This window comes from Colius striatus, chromosome 6 (genome assembly GCF_028858725.1).
Source record: "Colius striatus isolate bColStr4 chromosome 6, bColStr4.1.hap1, whole genome shotgun sequence".
Taxonomy (NCBI): domain Eukaryota; kingdom Metazoa; phylum Chordata; class Aves; order Coliiformes; family Coliidae; genus Colius; species Colius striatus.
The window spans coordinates 30,387,609-30,405,671 of NC_084764.1; the positions used below are offsets into that span (position 1 = coordinate 30,387,609).

Sequence of the window (18,063 nt, forward strand, 5' to 3'; positions counted from 1 at the left end):
CCCTTTTAGAAACTGTCAAGACTGTTAATGCAAATCAACTTTAGAGTCTTCATGCTCCTCTTAATCTGTCAGCCTGAAATTGTCACCAACATAATTTGATTCTTGATGGCCTTCTAGCAGTAATGAGAGGCAAACAATTGCATTGACTTTGATCCAATTGAATAATGTTTGCAACAAAGATTGATTATGTTTCTGATGCAAAATAAAAGGTATAGATCTATGTCTTCCATCTCAGAAGTTACAAAGTTTGACAAATAGATTGCATTCTTTTGTTACAAGTTTTTCTTTACATTTCATAATGAACAGGAAAATTCTGGAAATAACATATCAAATTGATCAGTCTTCTGCTCAGAATGTAGAGTATTTCCTGGTTTCCAGTATAACTAGCTGGTATCACAACTGTGTTTCCCTCAAATTTTGACCAAAAAAATCCCAAAAAAACCAAAAAAAAAGAGTTGAATGGAAGCAAACAAATAAATGCCCAGATCTACTTAGAAATTACAGTTGAAAGCTGGAGATATACAATAGCTTGAGAAAGATGGTTTTTACTGCATGAATATTTTGCCATTGCTTGTACCTAAGAAGCCTCCAACAGTAAGCTTCTCAGGTTTTCTATTGCTGATGCACCTGTCTTGCCTCCACTGGACAAAAATCAAGTGTCAATTAATCTAAGTGCTGTCATTTATATAAAATTCTCCACACTATGACTACGCAATTCCTAAACACATGATTTCAGTTAGCTATAATTAGGACCAAACTTAAAAAGATCAATCAGGTGGAAACTTCAGAAGCAACTGACTACTACTAAGCAATGTGGAGAACTGTTTAATAAGAACTACTGTGCCTCCCTTCTACTTCCAGGTACAATTCAGGACATAGATACTAACGTGTGAAGGAACACACATGTTGGGCAGTTATTCTAAGATTTTGTCTCCTCAATATATGCTACATAGCAAGGAAATGGATTGCAAACATTTGAAGTTGGAGTCAGTAAGTTTACAGTTTTTCACTACTGTGACATTTAATCTATCTAAAAAATCACCCACATAATAGTTTAAAAATGAGCAGGGTACTATAAAAATATATTTTATATAGTTGCCTATGTGCCCCTCATTGGAAAATGGCCTCTCAAATCCATGACTAGTCTCAGTTGTAGGAGAAAAATACTGCATGACTTAATGTGTTGGTACATGACACCAGCTTAAAACCATTCGTTTAAGTTCATTATATTGTTTCCATCTATATTTAATTAGTATGCAGACAAATGACACAGGCGTGCAATAGTTTTAACAGAGTGCATGTTATTTAACCTTGAGACTGTTATTTAACCTCAGATTCTGACATCAATCCACACAACTTTAATGTGTACCTCTGAAAGACTATCTCAAAATAAATTATTCAGCTGCTGAGAAAGCATCTTATGTACATTTACTATGCAAGGCAAAGGCATAGCATACAAGAATCTTTAAAATGTAAAGTGTTTAAAATAAGCATACTATTTTAATACCCAAGTAACACCTTGTATTTGTATCTTAATAGTCAAGGACTACCTTTAATTTAGAACATGTAAGATGACACAATAAATAGAAGAATCTATTGCTGTGACAGGAGACAGATAATCTATCTTAGCTGTAAATCCTTATTTTGTTTGCAAGTGTTAAAACTGCTATTAACTTTCCCAAATCAGATGCACTGCCTACAAATAACCTTCTGAAGCACTACCAGTACCAGCGAACTTACACATGCTTTCATGTTGGTCTCCTTTCTCACTTTTAAAACTTTTGCTATTATTATTTAGGAGAGATTAGCAAAACTAGAATTTGAGTTTCCCATTTCTATCCAGTGTTCCCTGCACATGAAGTCTATGGCTTTACTCTTAATTTCTGTTCACTTTCATCTTTTCCTGCTTTTCACTCCTACTTCTACATTATGGGAATTCTCCAGTCCTCTTCCAACTAATTTTCCAGTCATGTCAACCTATTTGCTTTCAGCTTCTTGTTTCTAGTCAAACTCAGGAATCTGCCAGAAACTCTCCCTTCCTCTGTCTACAGTTCTTAGTATTTCTGTGGCAGAAGACAGATAATCTGTCTTAACTGTGAACTTAAATTCTGCTTCCTAGTGTTGCTGTTTCCTCTGTTGCTTATACTGGGACAGTATGGTTTATTTTCACATTGAATCACACTTAAAATTTAAAAAAAAAATGTCTTTTCAGCTAGGATAACAGTAACAAAGACAGCCAACCTTTGAAAAGAACCCATTTTCTATACTCATGCACACCACTGCCAGCTGGATGGACTACATCCCCACACCAATAATATGCTTTTGAAAATGTTTCCCTGCATCTCAGATATTTGTGGTTTGTGCTGCACAAAAGGAATACATGGTACTTTATGCGAATACTGAGACATTTTTTCCTTGAATAATTTTCAGTTTAATCCAAGCCTGTTGAGGAGTTATAATGCAGTAGAATAAACAGGTATGCAAGGATGAGAATTCCAATGCCAGTACACTAAACAGAAATTTCTATCAATCCCCTACTATGAGCACGTGTTTAACAACATATGCACATCACAAACATCATCTACATTTGCTTTTTCTTCTAAAAGAATGGATGAGATGGACATGACATAAAATTATGCACAAAATAACTGCAAAATACTATGGTAATGGTTTAGCATGGCAGAAGAGGCACTCTTATTCCAAGCTGCCTTATTTTGCACTTACAATAGTCTGACAGTATTATCCTTTAAGGTAATATTTAACTGAAAAACAAGGTTTCATTTTGTTGGAAAGTAAGCTTCCACAAGAGCTTTTATTGCGGTTTTTTTTCCTCTGAAATTGGTGAGATTTGTAGTGACTCTAATCTCTTGTTAAAATTACTTCCAAAGCCATGGACTGCTTAATTTTCAGTACTGCAAAGTGCAATTCCACTGAGCCTGAAGGACAGAGACAAAAATAGATGGCTAGATGAGACCTACTCCAAGGTCACCTGAGCTCCATCCATTGACACTACTGAAGATAAGGAACAGAGCACTTCGAATTTGATCTTGTGGTCAAAGAAAGAACTGACACAGCACATAAGGTAATACAGCAACAAGCTCTCATCATCCGACTTTTGGTCTAGTTTAGTGGTGGGCTTGGCAGTGTTAGGTTAGTGGTTGGACTTGATGATCTTAAAGGTCTTTTCCAATGACTCTATGGTGCTACTTTTATCAGCTGGGTCATTTCACATTGAGGCAGCTGAGTAGCATTGCATTATTCTGACAAACAATACGTTGCAAATCTAAATACTCCGAGTAACAAATACGTGAATATACAGGACAGGTGTCTCCTACAGCAATGAACTGGGTGGGAGAGTATTTTCCTATTCAGTTTTGGATGACACAGACTGTCCTCTTTCCCGCAGGAATCCAGGTCTGCATACGCAACATAAGCATTTTAAAAACTTAATTTCACTAACTTAAACATCAAAAAGTAAATGTCCATATCATCTCAGAAATAGAATAGAAGAATACTGAACATTAAATAGGAACACTAAAACCAGATCTGAAGGTATATAGTAAGAATATAGGAATATTTTAAGATGGAAAATATTCTCTCATATTCTTGGTTTATAATTTGGGCCTTCTTGAATACAGTTAATATTTCTATAGACGTATAGAGGAGGGTACATGTGTGTGTGTGTGTATATTTGGGTTTTGTATATCCATTTGCTTCTATGTAGATTAAAAAAATCTCAAATGCAAAATACAGTCTAAGATATGTTTCCCACACTTAAGTTCTTTATAACTTTATTTTTGTTTATAAGCACTGTCATTATACAGCTGTCTGAAAAAAGCAGTCAAATCACTTTCAAATCATTAATTCAGTAAGTTGCAACTATGTTGGACATGCATTTCTAAATCATCCCTACTACAGATTCACTGTAACCTCTCCCACATACATATTATTCAATCCTTTTTGCCTCCTCTATTATACCTGACCAAATAACAACAAGTAATTTCAATAGTGCTATTATCATATCAGTTTAACACTTCAGTACATCATACCATCCAGTCCAATACTGCCAGTTAAAAAATAATTAGCTGTTTCGATTCTAACCTAGAATTTTAAAGCTGCAATATATAGGAGCTCACATACACTGGTATTTTCACACTATTTTAAATTGTTAATAAGGGAACTTCAAATATTACCTAGAAAGCACAACGCTTTATGAAATTAAAATTAACTTTCAACAATATATTTTCATAAAGTGACCTTAGCAGTTTTACAGTTCCTAAGATAAAACAACCAGAAATTGATTGGCTTCATTTTTGAAGTGATACTTGGACATAACTACATAAATAGACACCTAAATATATTTCTGAGTCTAGCATCCACTGTGTACCGTAACAGTGATCTTAAGCAACAGAAAGAAAGGAGAGAACAAAAAAAAATGAAATTAGACATACTGAATCTCCATCACTGAAACTGATCAGGAACACAAACCAGGTGATCTTGCACTGCCTCTTCCAACTCTCCAGAAATATAGTTAACATTTTACACTCATTTAAAGAGATATACTTACAGCATGCGCTCCCTGTATTGTCCGTACAAGGTTGATTCCTTTCCATACATATATATCTCCATTCAGTGCACCAGAATATGTCACTTCATCCCTTGCACAGGCTAGGCACAATATAGTTTGGAGATCACCAGTTTTGCCAAAAACACCGCGCTTTGGTGTCAATGAATTGCCACACAAGCTCCAGAACTGCAATATAAAGTGATTTAGAAAGATTGGTATTTCACTAATATCGTGTAATTTAATATATACATCTGAAACAAGTACCTTACCTCCAAAAGATATCATTTCTCATGGCCATTTCCTGCTTTACTTCTACAGTTGGTTAACGACTTTTTATGTTATTAACCAACTTTATCTTTCTATAAAATCAGCATAGCAGACTAGTAGGGGAGGAGTTTCAGGGTATTAGTATTAAATCAAACTGAGATTCTTTCAAATTGAAAGTTACAAGTCAGTTGTATTCTCGGACATTTTTGACATGCATCTTATAATACAATAATCCCAGCTTTCTTTGATGTAAGATTCCACTTAAATATTACTTTAAGCATTTAAGGATGCAATCTAAGCATGTAAATTTCTGGTAAGGTTGTAATTTGCTCTGTTTGAAAGTAGACTTTGTTTTATAGGCTTACTCATCAGAACCACTGATCATGCAAAGCAACCATCTAAGGCGCCCGTTTTTGAGAACTTTCTAATAAACCATTAGCATGTGATTACAGCAATCGCATGAGAGTGAATTTCCTCCTAAGTGATCCAACACATACTAAGGACTCCTAAAGACATATAAAGTCACTTGTCAGAGTACCATATTCGCAAAACCAATATCCAGCTACGCTCTAGTTTCCAAGATCTCTGCAGACAAGCAGCACTTGCATATTCCTTTCAAACCTTTCTGTCCAAACATCCAAATGTGCACTGGAAAGTCAACAAGCCGTTGGAGTAATTCAGTGCAAACTGTTGACAGCATTTATTTCATCATGACTGACAGGTTACTCATATAGTCTCAGAATATTCCTTTTGTACATGCTTATGAAATTATTTCACAGCAAGTCTCTCTATTCATCAATAATATATTCAAAATTCTGAGCAGAGACTTCAGTTAACATAGGATAATCTAAGCAGTTACAATGAACAGATTTTTGTACTGGCAATACTATAATTCGGAAACAACCATATATTGATTAGATAAATCCCTGTATTGTAACCAGTTTTTCTTTAACCAAAGTACACAGGCCATAGATTATGTTGTTGCTTGAGAAGTAACTGCAAAATCACTGCATAAATCAAAAACCTTGCTCCAATATGGAAGTAAGTAATGTACCTACGAGAAGTAATTCCTCAATATCAGTTCACTAGAATTATCTACATAACTTCATTGTTGCATAAGATATCATGTGAGGAAAAATATTATATTATTGGAAATATGAAAGTAATTATTAATATCTGAAAGAATAAGAAGGGATGGTTTAAGAAAAACTACACACCAACAAAAATCTCTCATCTGATCCAAATGCGTATAAATATCTAGGATTCAGATTTTTACTTAACTGTTTCCTCAAAGAAAACATCAAGTATTTTTATATGCTACTGTTATTTAAAAAGGCCTTAAAAGTTGCTCAAATTAACTTTTGCTTGTCTAAAACAAATGTTTTGATATCATAAAGCCACCTTAAATATACTAAATCCCTGCTGGCAAATTTTATCTCACTACTGGCAGAGTAGTCCTTTTAGATTTTGAAGTAGAAAGAAAAATCGTAATTAATCAAGCTCATGGAAATCTGTAAATGGCATACTAAATACCATGCTAAATCAAAGATGTATGCAATCTAGTCAACACATTGAACACTTTTTCTAATAAACCATCACATATTAATGTAAAAGTTCATTCTATTAAAAGCAACAGACTTTTCCCACAATAGGAACTTACACATAAGGGCAATAAAGAACTTTCAAGCTGCCATATATTGCTGTTACATGGTAAGATAATGCACGGGAAAAGGCAGTGACCTTAGGAAACATATTTGATGGCATTCAAGCATTGATAGTCCTGCTGACAGAGTTAAACCTGAAGAAGCAGCTGTTTCTGCACAGCAGTTGGTACATGGATCAAACAAAGCAGAGTGGTTCTGTGGAATTATTTGCTTGAAAAAGACATGAACTGTCCAAATTATGAGTCCTGTAACAGGTACAGTGTTCAAAATTACAAAGGCAGGGAAAAGAAAAGAACTGAAAGAAAGATCAAGCATTTTCCTCTCTCTTTTTACTATATCCCTACTCTCTCAAACTGTAAGAAATGGGTTTTCAACTCATTTAATCTCTGCAGTGTCACAATCCATTAATTGTTCACAAATCAGAAACCTGAGTACCTAGACTCACCTTAAACATGTGCTTTGTGTCTAATGCTACTTGGGATTTCAAACAGCATGTTTAAATTTTAAATTATAGTACTATCATTACTTATAATGTTGCTGACAACTGTTTCATTCCTTTTGCATTCCTTCTGTCAGGGCATGAATTCTCTTGGGATGGTCTCTTTTCCAGCACATATATATATATATATATATATATATATATATATATATATATCTTGTAAAATGGCTAGTGTAGTAAAGTGTGATCCACAACAGCAGTTCCTAACAAGTAATATTACTCTTTCAGAGGACCTTTCATATTGTAATTATATATTCATTTAGGATTCTATTTTTACAAACTACTGCAGCAGCTTAAATATTTTATGAATTATCATTTATTTCATTACCTTGATGTGTTTTACACCACAGCTGACAAGCTTATTTGGCTGGTATAAGTCCCAAGAAATATCAAATATCTGCATAAAAAAAAAAAAAGCAAGGATGTGAGCAGAGATGGCCTTCCTAGCATGGGACAATTAAAACAACAAAAACTCGTAGCAAACTAACAGTCAGTCTGAAATGCTTTATATGGAACTTGGGAATTACTTTTTTATCCCCTCAGTCACTACTGAAATTGCAATTTATAGTTCATCTTAGTTCTGTTTCTTTTATTTCCCTAGAGTAATTACAACACATGATACAACAACGTTAAGGTTCATTTACAGACTAGAAAAATTTAAGCAATTATTTGCATTTTGATTTCCCACATGGGGATTAGCATCTAGGAAGTGCATTAACTTTACACTTCCCCTGCATGCTTACAGTCTCAACAAACGACATGCAACTAAATGGTAAGTTACTCATTTTGTTTTAGAAATAAAAGTACATAAATAGCTTTACATAACTTAATACATATTCAAGATATAAAAGGGTTTTTTTTCAGATATAGCTCTAGTAGGTATATACAGACATGGTTTAACAAACTAAAATCACATTGACATCCAAGTTCTTCAGTTAGTTATACTTACTCTATCTGTATGTCCAGGAGCCATTGATAACAGTTTTCCTTTTCTCCAGTCCCATATACAGACTGTGTTTTTTGAATCCAAACCAACTGATACCAAGCGCTATAAAAAAAAATGTTCAAATAAAATAAATAAATAAATAGAAATAATTCAATATATTAATGAAAGCTGAAGTCATCATTTTGAATGCTAATAAGGAATCATAGAATTGTTTCAGTTGGAAGAGTCCAGCCTTTGTCCCAGCCCTATCAACCACTACACCATTTTCTTAAATGCAACATCCACTCATTTCTTAAACACCTCCAAGAACAGTGACTCCAGCACCTCACTGGGCAGCCTGTTCCAATGCCTGACAATCCTTTCAAGCAAAGAAACTCCTAACATCCAGCCTGAACTTCTCCTGGCACAACTTGAGCCTGTTTCCTCTTGTTCTATGGCTTATTACTGGGGAGAACAGACTGACCCCCACCTTGCTACAATCTCTCTTCAGGTAGCTGCAGGAAGCGATAACAAATTCACAACATAATACAGCTTATATTTCGCTATAAAGAAGCAATAGCTGCAGTTTGATATTGAAGAAAGCTAAAGATACAACATCTTATTCTAAAGCTTCCACAGATTTGTCTCTTCAGTTACAACATCATGATCATAAAGTAGTAAGGTCTTCTTGGACAAAAATATGTTTCTGATTTATAACATTTAATATCTATAATCATATATAGCACACATGGCAAGGAGTAGCAAAGAGACATTTTCATAAAGGAATAATCTCACTGAAGGTAATGAAAATACACATTTACCTTAAATTCTGCAAGTTACATGTAATTAAAGTACTTATTTTACAACTTCGGGAAACATAAAACCAAAATTTTCTTCAGTCTTTTTCTAAACAAAAGGTTATAAACAATTAAAGCTTTAACAGTCTTTTGCTTGATTCATCAAAATACATATCATAAAATCATAGAATGGTAGGGGTTGGAAGGGTCCTTTAGATGTATTCCTTTCTGAATCGTTTCTCCAACTAGAATCCAACATGACCCCGAACACTCAAATGTTATTAAGTTTTTAATATTCAGAAAGAGCCTGAAGCCAGTTAAGCTGCAAAACCAGGAAGGTCAAAAAGATAGTTCCATGAAAATATATATTAAAAAAAAGTCTGAGATCTTTGCATACTCTGCAGCATGTCTTGCCTTCAATTGTGAAGATATTTTGCACAGATTTCTTGACACAAATCCTTGACCATATTAGCCAACAGTCTACTTTTATTGTACCTGTTAATCAGCCAAAAGGAATTTTTTCTGTAGAAATTCTCAACAGAAAGACTAATATTATAATTACAATATATAATTATATATATATAAAATTATAATATTGGATTAAAAGAAATTTAATTATTTGAGGAGGGAGGCAATGCAAAGAAAATTAAGTATTTTTGTTCAGTTTATGAATTAATTTTGACATCTTAATTTTGAGACACGGAAGCTTTGCAAATCTTTAAGACAAAAGAGTTTTTTTAGTATTCAGCAATTAATATCTAGACACATTAAAGACAAATTTAGTGTGACTTCCTATGTAAATTACCATAGTGAGTTTGCAAAAGCAAATACCAAACTTAAGTATTTTTCCCAAAACCAGAAACCTCTTCCCAGTAACATCATTTCTTTGCTGTTTGGAAGGCTAAAGATTATGAGAAGAAAAAGTAACAAGTTAAATACAATTGCTAACGATGCTACCTATTTATTAATGTCAACTTCAATTTTTCAGGTACTGCAAAGTCCTTTCTATTCCATCTTTGAAAACATACTTGGGAGGTACATCAGTTTCAGTTCCAGCTATACTTTCAATGACAGGCATAAATACAGGCTAGTTTTACAACTACTGCATACTCATCACAGAAAAATTTGGGTGATGCCTTCACAGACACAAGCAAATTTCTTAAAAATGGAAATTAAATTATGTTCTTATAAGAGAACCAGTAACAACCAGCACATCCCCACATCCCACAACCCACATACTCCTCCTGGGTGACTGGAGCATCTTAATGGGGATCATCCAGAGACCACTAAATAGGAACCGTGTTTTATTGTGATTCATCTGTATATTGCAATTGCTTGTGTTGCGATTTCAGTATATTGGTCTATCACTCTATGAAATAAAAATCGCATATAACACCAAACATATGAAAATAAGTATGTTTAATATCAAACATTAAATCCTCTAAAAGAACCTGGTCAGTGACTCTGACAAATTTGGATTTAAAAGGATAGGCAAGATGTAAACAAACATATTTTGCATATCTTTCTGAACTGGAATTGTGATTTCCACCTGGAGATAATTGTGAAGATGCAGATCTTGAAAAAAACTGTATCCAGTTTTCCCTTGAGACCACAGAATTCTAACAAATGCAATGAAAAAAATGATTGTATGGAAATGCTGAGAAAAGTGGACAGCCTAATTTTTGACCATTTATGGCTTTAAACATAACAATCAGTACTGGGTGCTCCTTGAACAAATCACAATCTACATTCAAATCTCTCCAATACACACAGGGGATGCATAATTGCATTCTAAAAGAGTTAGGATACTTCAATTCTAACTACCTACATTCTGACCCTAAATTATTAAGGCTGTTCAAGTGAGGAAGTGACACGAGTTTACACAGACAAGAACAATATAAGAAAAAATGCCGTCCAGTAGAAATGATATTCTAGAAAGAAACTGACTCTAGAAGTTGACACTCTAAAGAGAAACCTAAATGATAAAATACGTAGATCATTTCAACAAACATAAAACTTCCCTACAACAACTACAGCGTGTTTTAACAGAAATAAGTTATAGCTAGGTTTTTGTCTGTTTGTGTTCAATAGAGGTTCATTTGATATTGTCTTAATAAGGACAGTAACTGGTTTCTGCAATACATCCTTACTTGAGAAATCAGTGGTAAATCACAGCTATAAACCTTTTTAGCAAGCAAAAGGAATTGAGAATACAGCTAAAATCTTAATATCACTTTGCAAGGGTAAGTGGGAGGGGAAGAAATGCTACATAAGACCAGAAGAGCATATCACTTTGCAAGGGTAAGTGGGAGGGGAAGAAATGCTACATAAGACCAGAAGAGCACAACTGCAGAAAGGATTTTCATGGCTAATACCTCTTCAGCTGCTATCTAATGTGCACTTTCCATTTCTAATACGTAAGAGCCTCTTTGCTCATAGAAGCAAGTGTCCACTAAAAATTATTTCCCTTATAAGTAACAGCTTGAGAATCAATTTACTACTCAGAGAATGTTTTAAAGTCACAAAATTCTAATCCAATAAAACCTTTTTCTTGACTTAGGATCAGGATACATGAGTTGGAAGAAACAATCAAAGTGTGGAGAGCAACCAACACATGCAAAATACATGACAGAGAAGAGGATACTGCCTGCAGACTTTCAGAGTCCAAGATGAGTAACACAACAGGTTTGCCATGACTGTGTGCACAAGACATGGCCCTGAGTAGGCGAGGTCCACTGTCTCCAGCCATTTGGTGTAACCCTGAACTGTGTCCCATATACCACAGGAATCTCCCTGCCACTTCATCCTCATTCAAAACTCTTTTCAAGTTCTACTTCTCTTGCCGAATGTGAATATTGTCAGTCACTCCTAATGTCAACCTTTTTTCCTCAATTTGAGAATAGCCAGATAAAGCCTTAGTCAATACATTTCTTAAAAATAAAGAAAAAGCTACGTAACAAGATTTCTGACAAATAAACAATTTATTTGATTGAAAAATAATATTAATTACATACCTGACCATCTAAATCAAAAGCCAGGCAAGCTATACCATGTGTGTGAACGTCTTTCAGAACAGATACGGTTTGCACAGTGTATGAGTCCCACACACAGATGTATGGTTCTTTTCCAACTTGACCTGTTGCCACCAACACACGTTCAGGATGCAAAGCAAGGCTGTCAAATAAAAAGATACAAAAGATTTTTGCATTAAATTTTCCCATTTGCCTAGTAGGTTGCATTAATATTTTGACTTTTAAAGTATTACAATATTTTCCCATTGACAGTGGATATTAAGTCAATTTTGTAAAAGAGATTCCAAAATAGTTGTAAAATTCCTCTTAATAAAGTATAAACCATCATCTTTCTTGAATTTAAACCTTCAAGCCTTCACCAATTAAACTAAATGCAGGATAGTCACTAAACTTCCATTACAAAACATAGAGTTTATTAAAATTAGGTCAGATTTTCACACACCAAAAAAAAATCAACTTATTTTCCCTTTCTTTATATGTCTTCATAATTAAAACAACAACAAAAGTTAGTGTACCTACACATCTATCAACAGGGAGAAACATGCATACCCAGAAGTATTTCATTCTACACACTATTTAATGTCCTTTTTAAGAAAGGCTTGAATAGCCTTCTGAAGCTATTTCTCTGCTGATCATACAGCAAGGCAAAGCATGACTAGCTTAGACTAGATGCTATGACCACACTTCAGATGACTAAACTGAAGTGAATCACAGATTCATAGAATGGTAGGGTTGAAAGGGACCTTTAGAGATCATCTAGTGCAACCCTCCCTGCCAAAGCAGGTCTACCTAGATCAGATTGCACAGGAACGTGTCCAGGCAGGTCTTGAAGACCTCCAAGGAAGGAGACTCCACACACTCCCTGGGCAGCCTGTTCCACTGCTCCCTTGCCTGAACAGTGAAATATTTTTTTCTTATGTTTAAATGGAATGTTTTGTGTTCCAGCTTCATCCCATTACCCCTTGTCCTGTTGCTAGCTACTATAGAAAAAAGGGATGTCCCAACCTCCTGACACCCACCATTTAGATATTTGTAGATATTAATGAGATTCCTCCTCAGTCTCCTATTTTCCAGACTAAACATACTAAACAGTTCCCGCAGCCTTTTCTCGTATGAAAGATGTTCCAGTCCCCTGATCATCTTGGTGGCCCTGCGCTGGACTCTCTCCAGAAATTCTCAGTCCCTCTTGAGCTGGAGATTCCAGAAGTGGACACAGGACTCTAGATGAGGCCTCACCAGAGCAGACTAGAGGGTGAAGAGAATCTCCCTCAACCTGATGGCCACACTCTTCTTGAAGAAACCCAGGATGCTACTGGCCTTCTTGGCCATGAGGGCACATTGCTGACTCATGTTCAGTTTATTATCAACCAGGACTCTCAGGGCTCTCTCTGCAGAGCTGCTCTCCAGCAGGTCAACCCCCAGTGAGATTAAGTTCATCCTAAATGACTTAATATAGGAAAATTTGGAATAGTTTTTTTTGAGTAATGATTGCTTTTCCACATTTCTAACATTGTCGAAAATTTTCTTATAGTTTGTATTTCACTCTGTCCCCTCATTCAGGTTGTTGATGCAGATGTTGAACAAGACTGGCCCCAGAAATGATCCCTGTGGAACTCCACTGGCCACAGGCCTCCAACTCGATTCTGTGCCACTGATCACCACCCTCTGGGCTCTATCCTTCAGCCAGCTCTTGATCCACATCACTGTCCACTCATCCAAGCCACACTGTCTGAGCTTTCTGATGAGGAGGTAGTGGGAGACAGTGTCAAAAGCCTTGCTGAAGTCAAGGTAGATAACATTGGCTGCTCTCCCCTCATCTAGCCAGTTGGTTATGCCCTCATAGAAGGCTATCAGGTTGGTCAAACAGGATTGCCCCTCGGTGAATCCACGCTGACTCTCCCTGATAACCTTCTTTTCCTTCATATGTTTAGTGACAACAATCAGAATGAGTTGTTCCATCACCTTCCCAGGGATGGAGGTGAGGCTGACGAGCCTATAGTTTCCCAAGTCATCCTTTTTACCCTTTTTGAAGACTGGAGTGACATTGGCCTTTCACCAGTCCTCAGGCACCTTGCCTGTCCTCCATGGAGAGCAGCTTAGGAACCACATCAGCAAGTTCCCTCAGCACTCTTGGATGCATCCCATCAGGCCCCATTGACTTAGGAGCATTAAGCTTGCCCAACAAGTCTTTAACCTTCCTCATCCACAAAAGGAAAGTTGTCCAGACCATCTTACCATCCCCTAGGGACTGGTCTTCCCAAGGGCCAGCCTTGGCTGTAAGGACTGAAGCAAAGAAGGCATTCAGCACTTCGGCCTTCTCTGCATCCTCAGTCACATCATCTTCAGCAGCAGGCCCACATTCCCCCTAATCTTCCTTTTGTTGCTGACGTACCTGAAAAACCCTTCTTGTTTTCCTTTACTTCCTTGTCCAGGTTTAATTCTAAAAGGGCTCTAGCCTTCTTGGCTGCATCCCTGCATGCTCTGGCAACGTTCCTATACTCTTCCCAAGAAATCAGGCCTTGTTTCCACCTCTTATAGATGGCTGCTTTCTCAATGAGTTGTCCCAGTAGATCTTTGCTCATCCATGGAGGCCTTCAGCCTCCTTTTCTTGCTTTTCTACTTGTGGGGACACACTGATCCTGGGCTTAGAGGAAGTGGTGCTTGAAGATCAACCATGGGCATTTCTGCCACCGAGGATCCTATTCCATGAGTCCACTCCAAGCAGTGCTTTGAAGAGGTTAAAGTCAGCTCGCCTAAGTCCAGGGTCACAATCCTGGTTGGTGCCCTGCCTCTTCCACATAGGAATTTGAACTCCACCATCTCATGGTCATTGCAGTCAAGGTTGCCTCCAACCTTCACATCCCCACCAGATCCCCTTTATTTGCTAGCACAATGTCTAGCAGCACACCCCTCCTGATTGGTTCCTTGACCACTTGTGATAGGAAGTTGTCATCAACAGTCTGTAGGCACTTCCTGGGCTGCATGTTCTTGGTTGATTGGCTTTGCCCTGATATTTGCAAATATCAGGGTGGTTGAAGTTTCCCATTAGGACCAGTGACTGTGATCGTGAGGCAGCTCTCAGTTGTTTGTAGAAGGTCTCATCCACTTCCTCCTCCTGATCAGGTGGGCAGTAACAAACTCCCACAACAGCATCACCTACATTACTCTGCCCCTTAATTTTCATCCTCAAATACTCAACCCACCCCTCATCCCCACCCAGGCAGAGCTCAATGCACTCTAATTGCTCCCTCAGCAAATAGACAGCATCTCCATCTCCTCGCCTTGTTGGCCCGTCCTTCCTAAACAATCCATAGCCCTCCACGGCTGTGCTCCAGTCATGGCAGCTGTCCCACCATGTCTCTGTGACTGCAATGAGGTTGTAGCCCTGCATCCGCACCCACATCTCCAGTTCCTCCTGCTTATTGCCTAGGCTGCGTGCGTTGGTGTAGAAGCAATGCAAGGGCTTAATCAAACACACAGGTTTCCCTGGATGGATGAAGACTCATATTTCATAATACAGAGAACTAAGTAAGAATATATTCTAATAGAGCTACTCGATGACATTCTACATAGACTAGGTACAGTCTATGATGTGAGAAATACCATGAGTGGGAAAGATAAAACTTTAAAACCTATTTAATTTACCAACAAAATTTCCATTCCTAATTAATCATAATGATTTTGAGAGACTGGTGGACAGAATCACTAAAAACATGTGCTAAATGTTATCTCCTCAACATCAGTTAGAAAGGAGAAAGGTTGAGCACTTTGCAAAGGTAAGATGATCTTACACATGAACACACATTTTGATACATGAAATTCAAAAGGTGGAGACAAGGCGAGCTGACATAGAAAGGAAGCCAGGACAAAGCTAATCAGGAAATGACCTCACAAAAAAAGAAAAAAAAAAAAAATCTACCTCAAAGGATGTGTATATTTTACATATACAAAAAGAACACAAGGAAACCATGTTAGAAATCGCTTAGTATTTCACAAAGTCATACTATACTATGCTATATACTTTTTTTCTATTTAAGTATAACATTTAATTTAGCTGATATTGCTTGACAAATTCCACATCCACAACTCTAAGAGGAACCTTTAACTTCAAAGTTTCTACAAAAGGACCTTTCAACTTTTCTATGGGAATTCCTCTTCTTTGCTATGCCACATTATCCTCAGCACTGGGATCAAGCAACCAGCATTTCTCCATTTTTGCTTCCCTTCAATTCCAGAGTTACTTCTCTGGTTCTTCCCTTCCTTCTCTATTTGACAGAGCAACTTCATAATTAAAAACCATTGCAGAAATATGCTGGCAGGCAAAACTCATCATATTTCCCTTCACTTTTGCCACTTAATCATGACCATCTCCCAGACCACACACAAGCAGATGGTGTATGCACAGGGAAAAAGGAAAAGCATCTGCACAGGGAGAAAATGCTGCGTTCTAAATGAACTAATTTTTACAATGACAGAACAGAGAGGGAGAGATAAGACCACATGGACAATGAAGAAATTCAAGAGGAGAAAGGAAGTGAAAAGAATAAGTAAGGAGAAAAAAAAAAAAGACAGACTGAAACTAAAAGTAAAACCACAGTAGTCCTACAACCGATTCATGACCTTTAAGTCCCCTGTTTAGATCTACTATTAGTGCATTGTGCAGTTTCAGGCAAGTGAAAACCATCCCACAACTGCAACCTTGAAAAAAGCTCAAATAAGCACCTTGAAATACACATACACATAAAAGTATTCCCATGCCACACCTTACAAAACACTTTCCTGCAAACACAAATTAGCTTAGTATGTTTTTAACTAAAGACCGGAAGTTACAAATGTAGCGCATCAGAGATGAAAGGGACAACAGTGAAGGCACTACCAAGGGCCAGGAAAACACTGTCCTAGCCCAAATACGCCAAATAATTCCACTCAAAGCATATTAGAATATAAAGAATGTTTATTCTCTTTTTAACAGTAAGTAATATCAACATCATAGTATTACTTCTTTCTATATCATGATATAAAATACTGTTTTAAATAACTGAACTCAAATTCTGCCTTGTTATGGGATAATGCAGCACAAGCTAAGACAACAGTCTAGAATTACCTACGTCCTTCTGCTATCACTTCAATCTCTATTTTCAGTCACTATTAATTGCTAACAATCTCTCTGGACAACCATTGAAAGCAAAAGAAAGTAAATATACAATAAATATTTTAAAACAGCAAGCTTCTTCAAAAATGCCAATAAGCAGAGATTTCAGGGCAACTGACCAGCACAGCTCTTGGCAGTAGCTGACAAAATACTTACCTGAAAACATATTCCTTCACTATTTCTACCACACCAAGTTGTGAAGGATAGGTTAAAGTACTGCTTGCAAGTATTTTATCTCACTATCAGGACAGATGGAAAACAGACGGGTAGAAAGAGTCAAGGGATGGCTATTTTTATTACCAACACTAAGAAAAGAAACTGCCAAGCTTCTCTACATGATTTTCAGAATAACTGTGAAAGCAGAGACTGAGAGGTGACCTCTTTAATGTTTACAAATATGTAAACGGCAGATATCAGAGGGATGGAGTCAGGCTGTCCTCAATGATAGGAAAAAGGGCAACAGGTGTAAGCTGGAATATAAGAGGTGCAAAGAAACACAAGGAAAACTTTCGTCACTGTGAGGGTGGGGGAGCACTGGAACAGTCTGCCCAGATGGGTTGTTGATTCTCCTTCTCTGGAGACATTCAAAATACACCTGGACAAAGTTCCTGTGTGACATATTCTAGGTGGTCCTGCTCTGGCGGGGGAAGTTGGACTGGATGAATTTCAAGGTCATGAGACTATGTGATAAGAAGACATTTTTCTTTAATATTCAAGTCTTAGCTATTATTATACCTAAGAGGCACCATGCAGAATTCTGGATCTGAAATTCTGAGTACTGATCAAAACTCAAGGATTAGACTACAGTTTTAAGCAATGGAAACTGTTTTCAGTTCTTTCATTGGTCTGTAAGTGAATAAATAATCCTTACAGGCACAGTAATTAATACAAAAAAAATACAGAATCTTGGTCTAATCTCTATAGTAAAGTCATTGATACAATTCACATATTCAGGAACTGTCATTTACAAAACAGTCTTTAGCAATTCATTGTAAATAGCTTTTTTGTGTGGAAAGAAAAAAATAAAACTAGAACGAGTGTCTGGAAATGGATAACCATAAGCGTTTGCTGTACAGGGACCAGTTGACTCATGGGCTTGATACAGTTAACAGGATCAAACAATGATCAAGAGTTATCTCTGGATACCTCTGGTAAGATCT

The 18,063-nt window shown here is 36.7% G+C and overlaps 1 protein-coding gene across 2 annotated transcripts in view; it reads right to left on the reverse strand.

Annotated features, from left to right (window-relative positions):
• The window catches only part of EML5 (EMAP like 5), a 112,106-nt gene that overhangs the window by 74,447 nt on the left and 19,596 nt on the right, over nucleotides 1-18,063 (reverse strand). For both annotated transcript variants that reach the window (XM_061997741.1, XM_061997742.1), the window contains exons 2-5: nucleotides 11,734-11,893; nucleotides 7,947-8,045; nucleotides 7,326-7,394; nucleotides 4,568-4,753 (exon numbers count right to left, since the gene is read on the reverse strand). In XM_061997741.1, coding sequence (XP_061853725.1) covers nucleotides 4,568-4,753; nucleotides 7,326-7,394; nucleotides 7,947-8,045; nucleotides 11,734-11,893 — 514 coding nt within the window. The remainder of the gene's footprint in view (nucleotides 1-4,567; nucleotides 4,754-7,325; nucleotides 7,395-7,946; nucleotides 8,046-11,733; nucleotides 11,894-18,063) is intronic.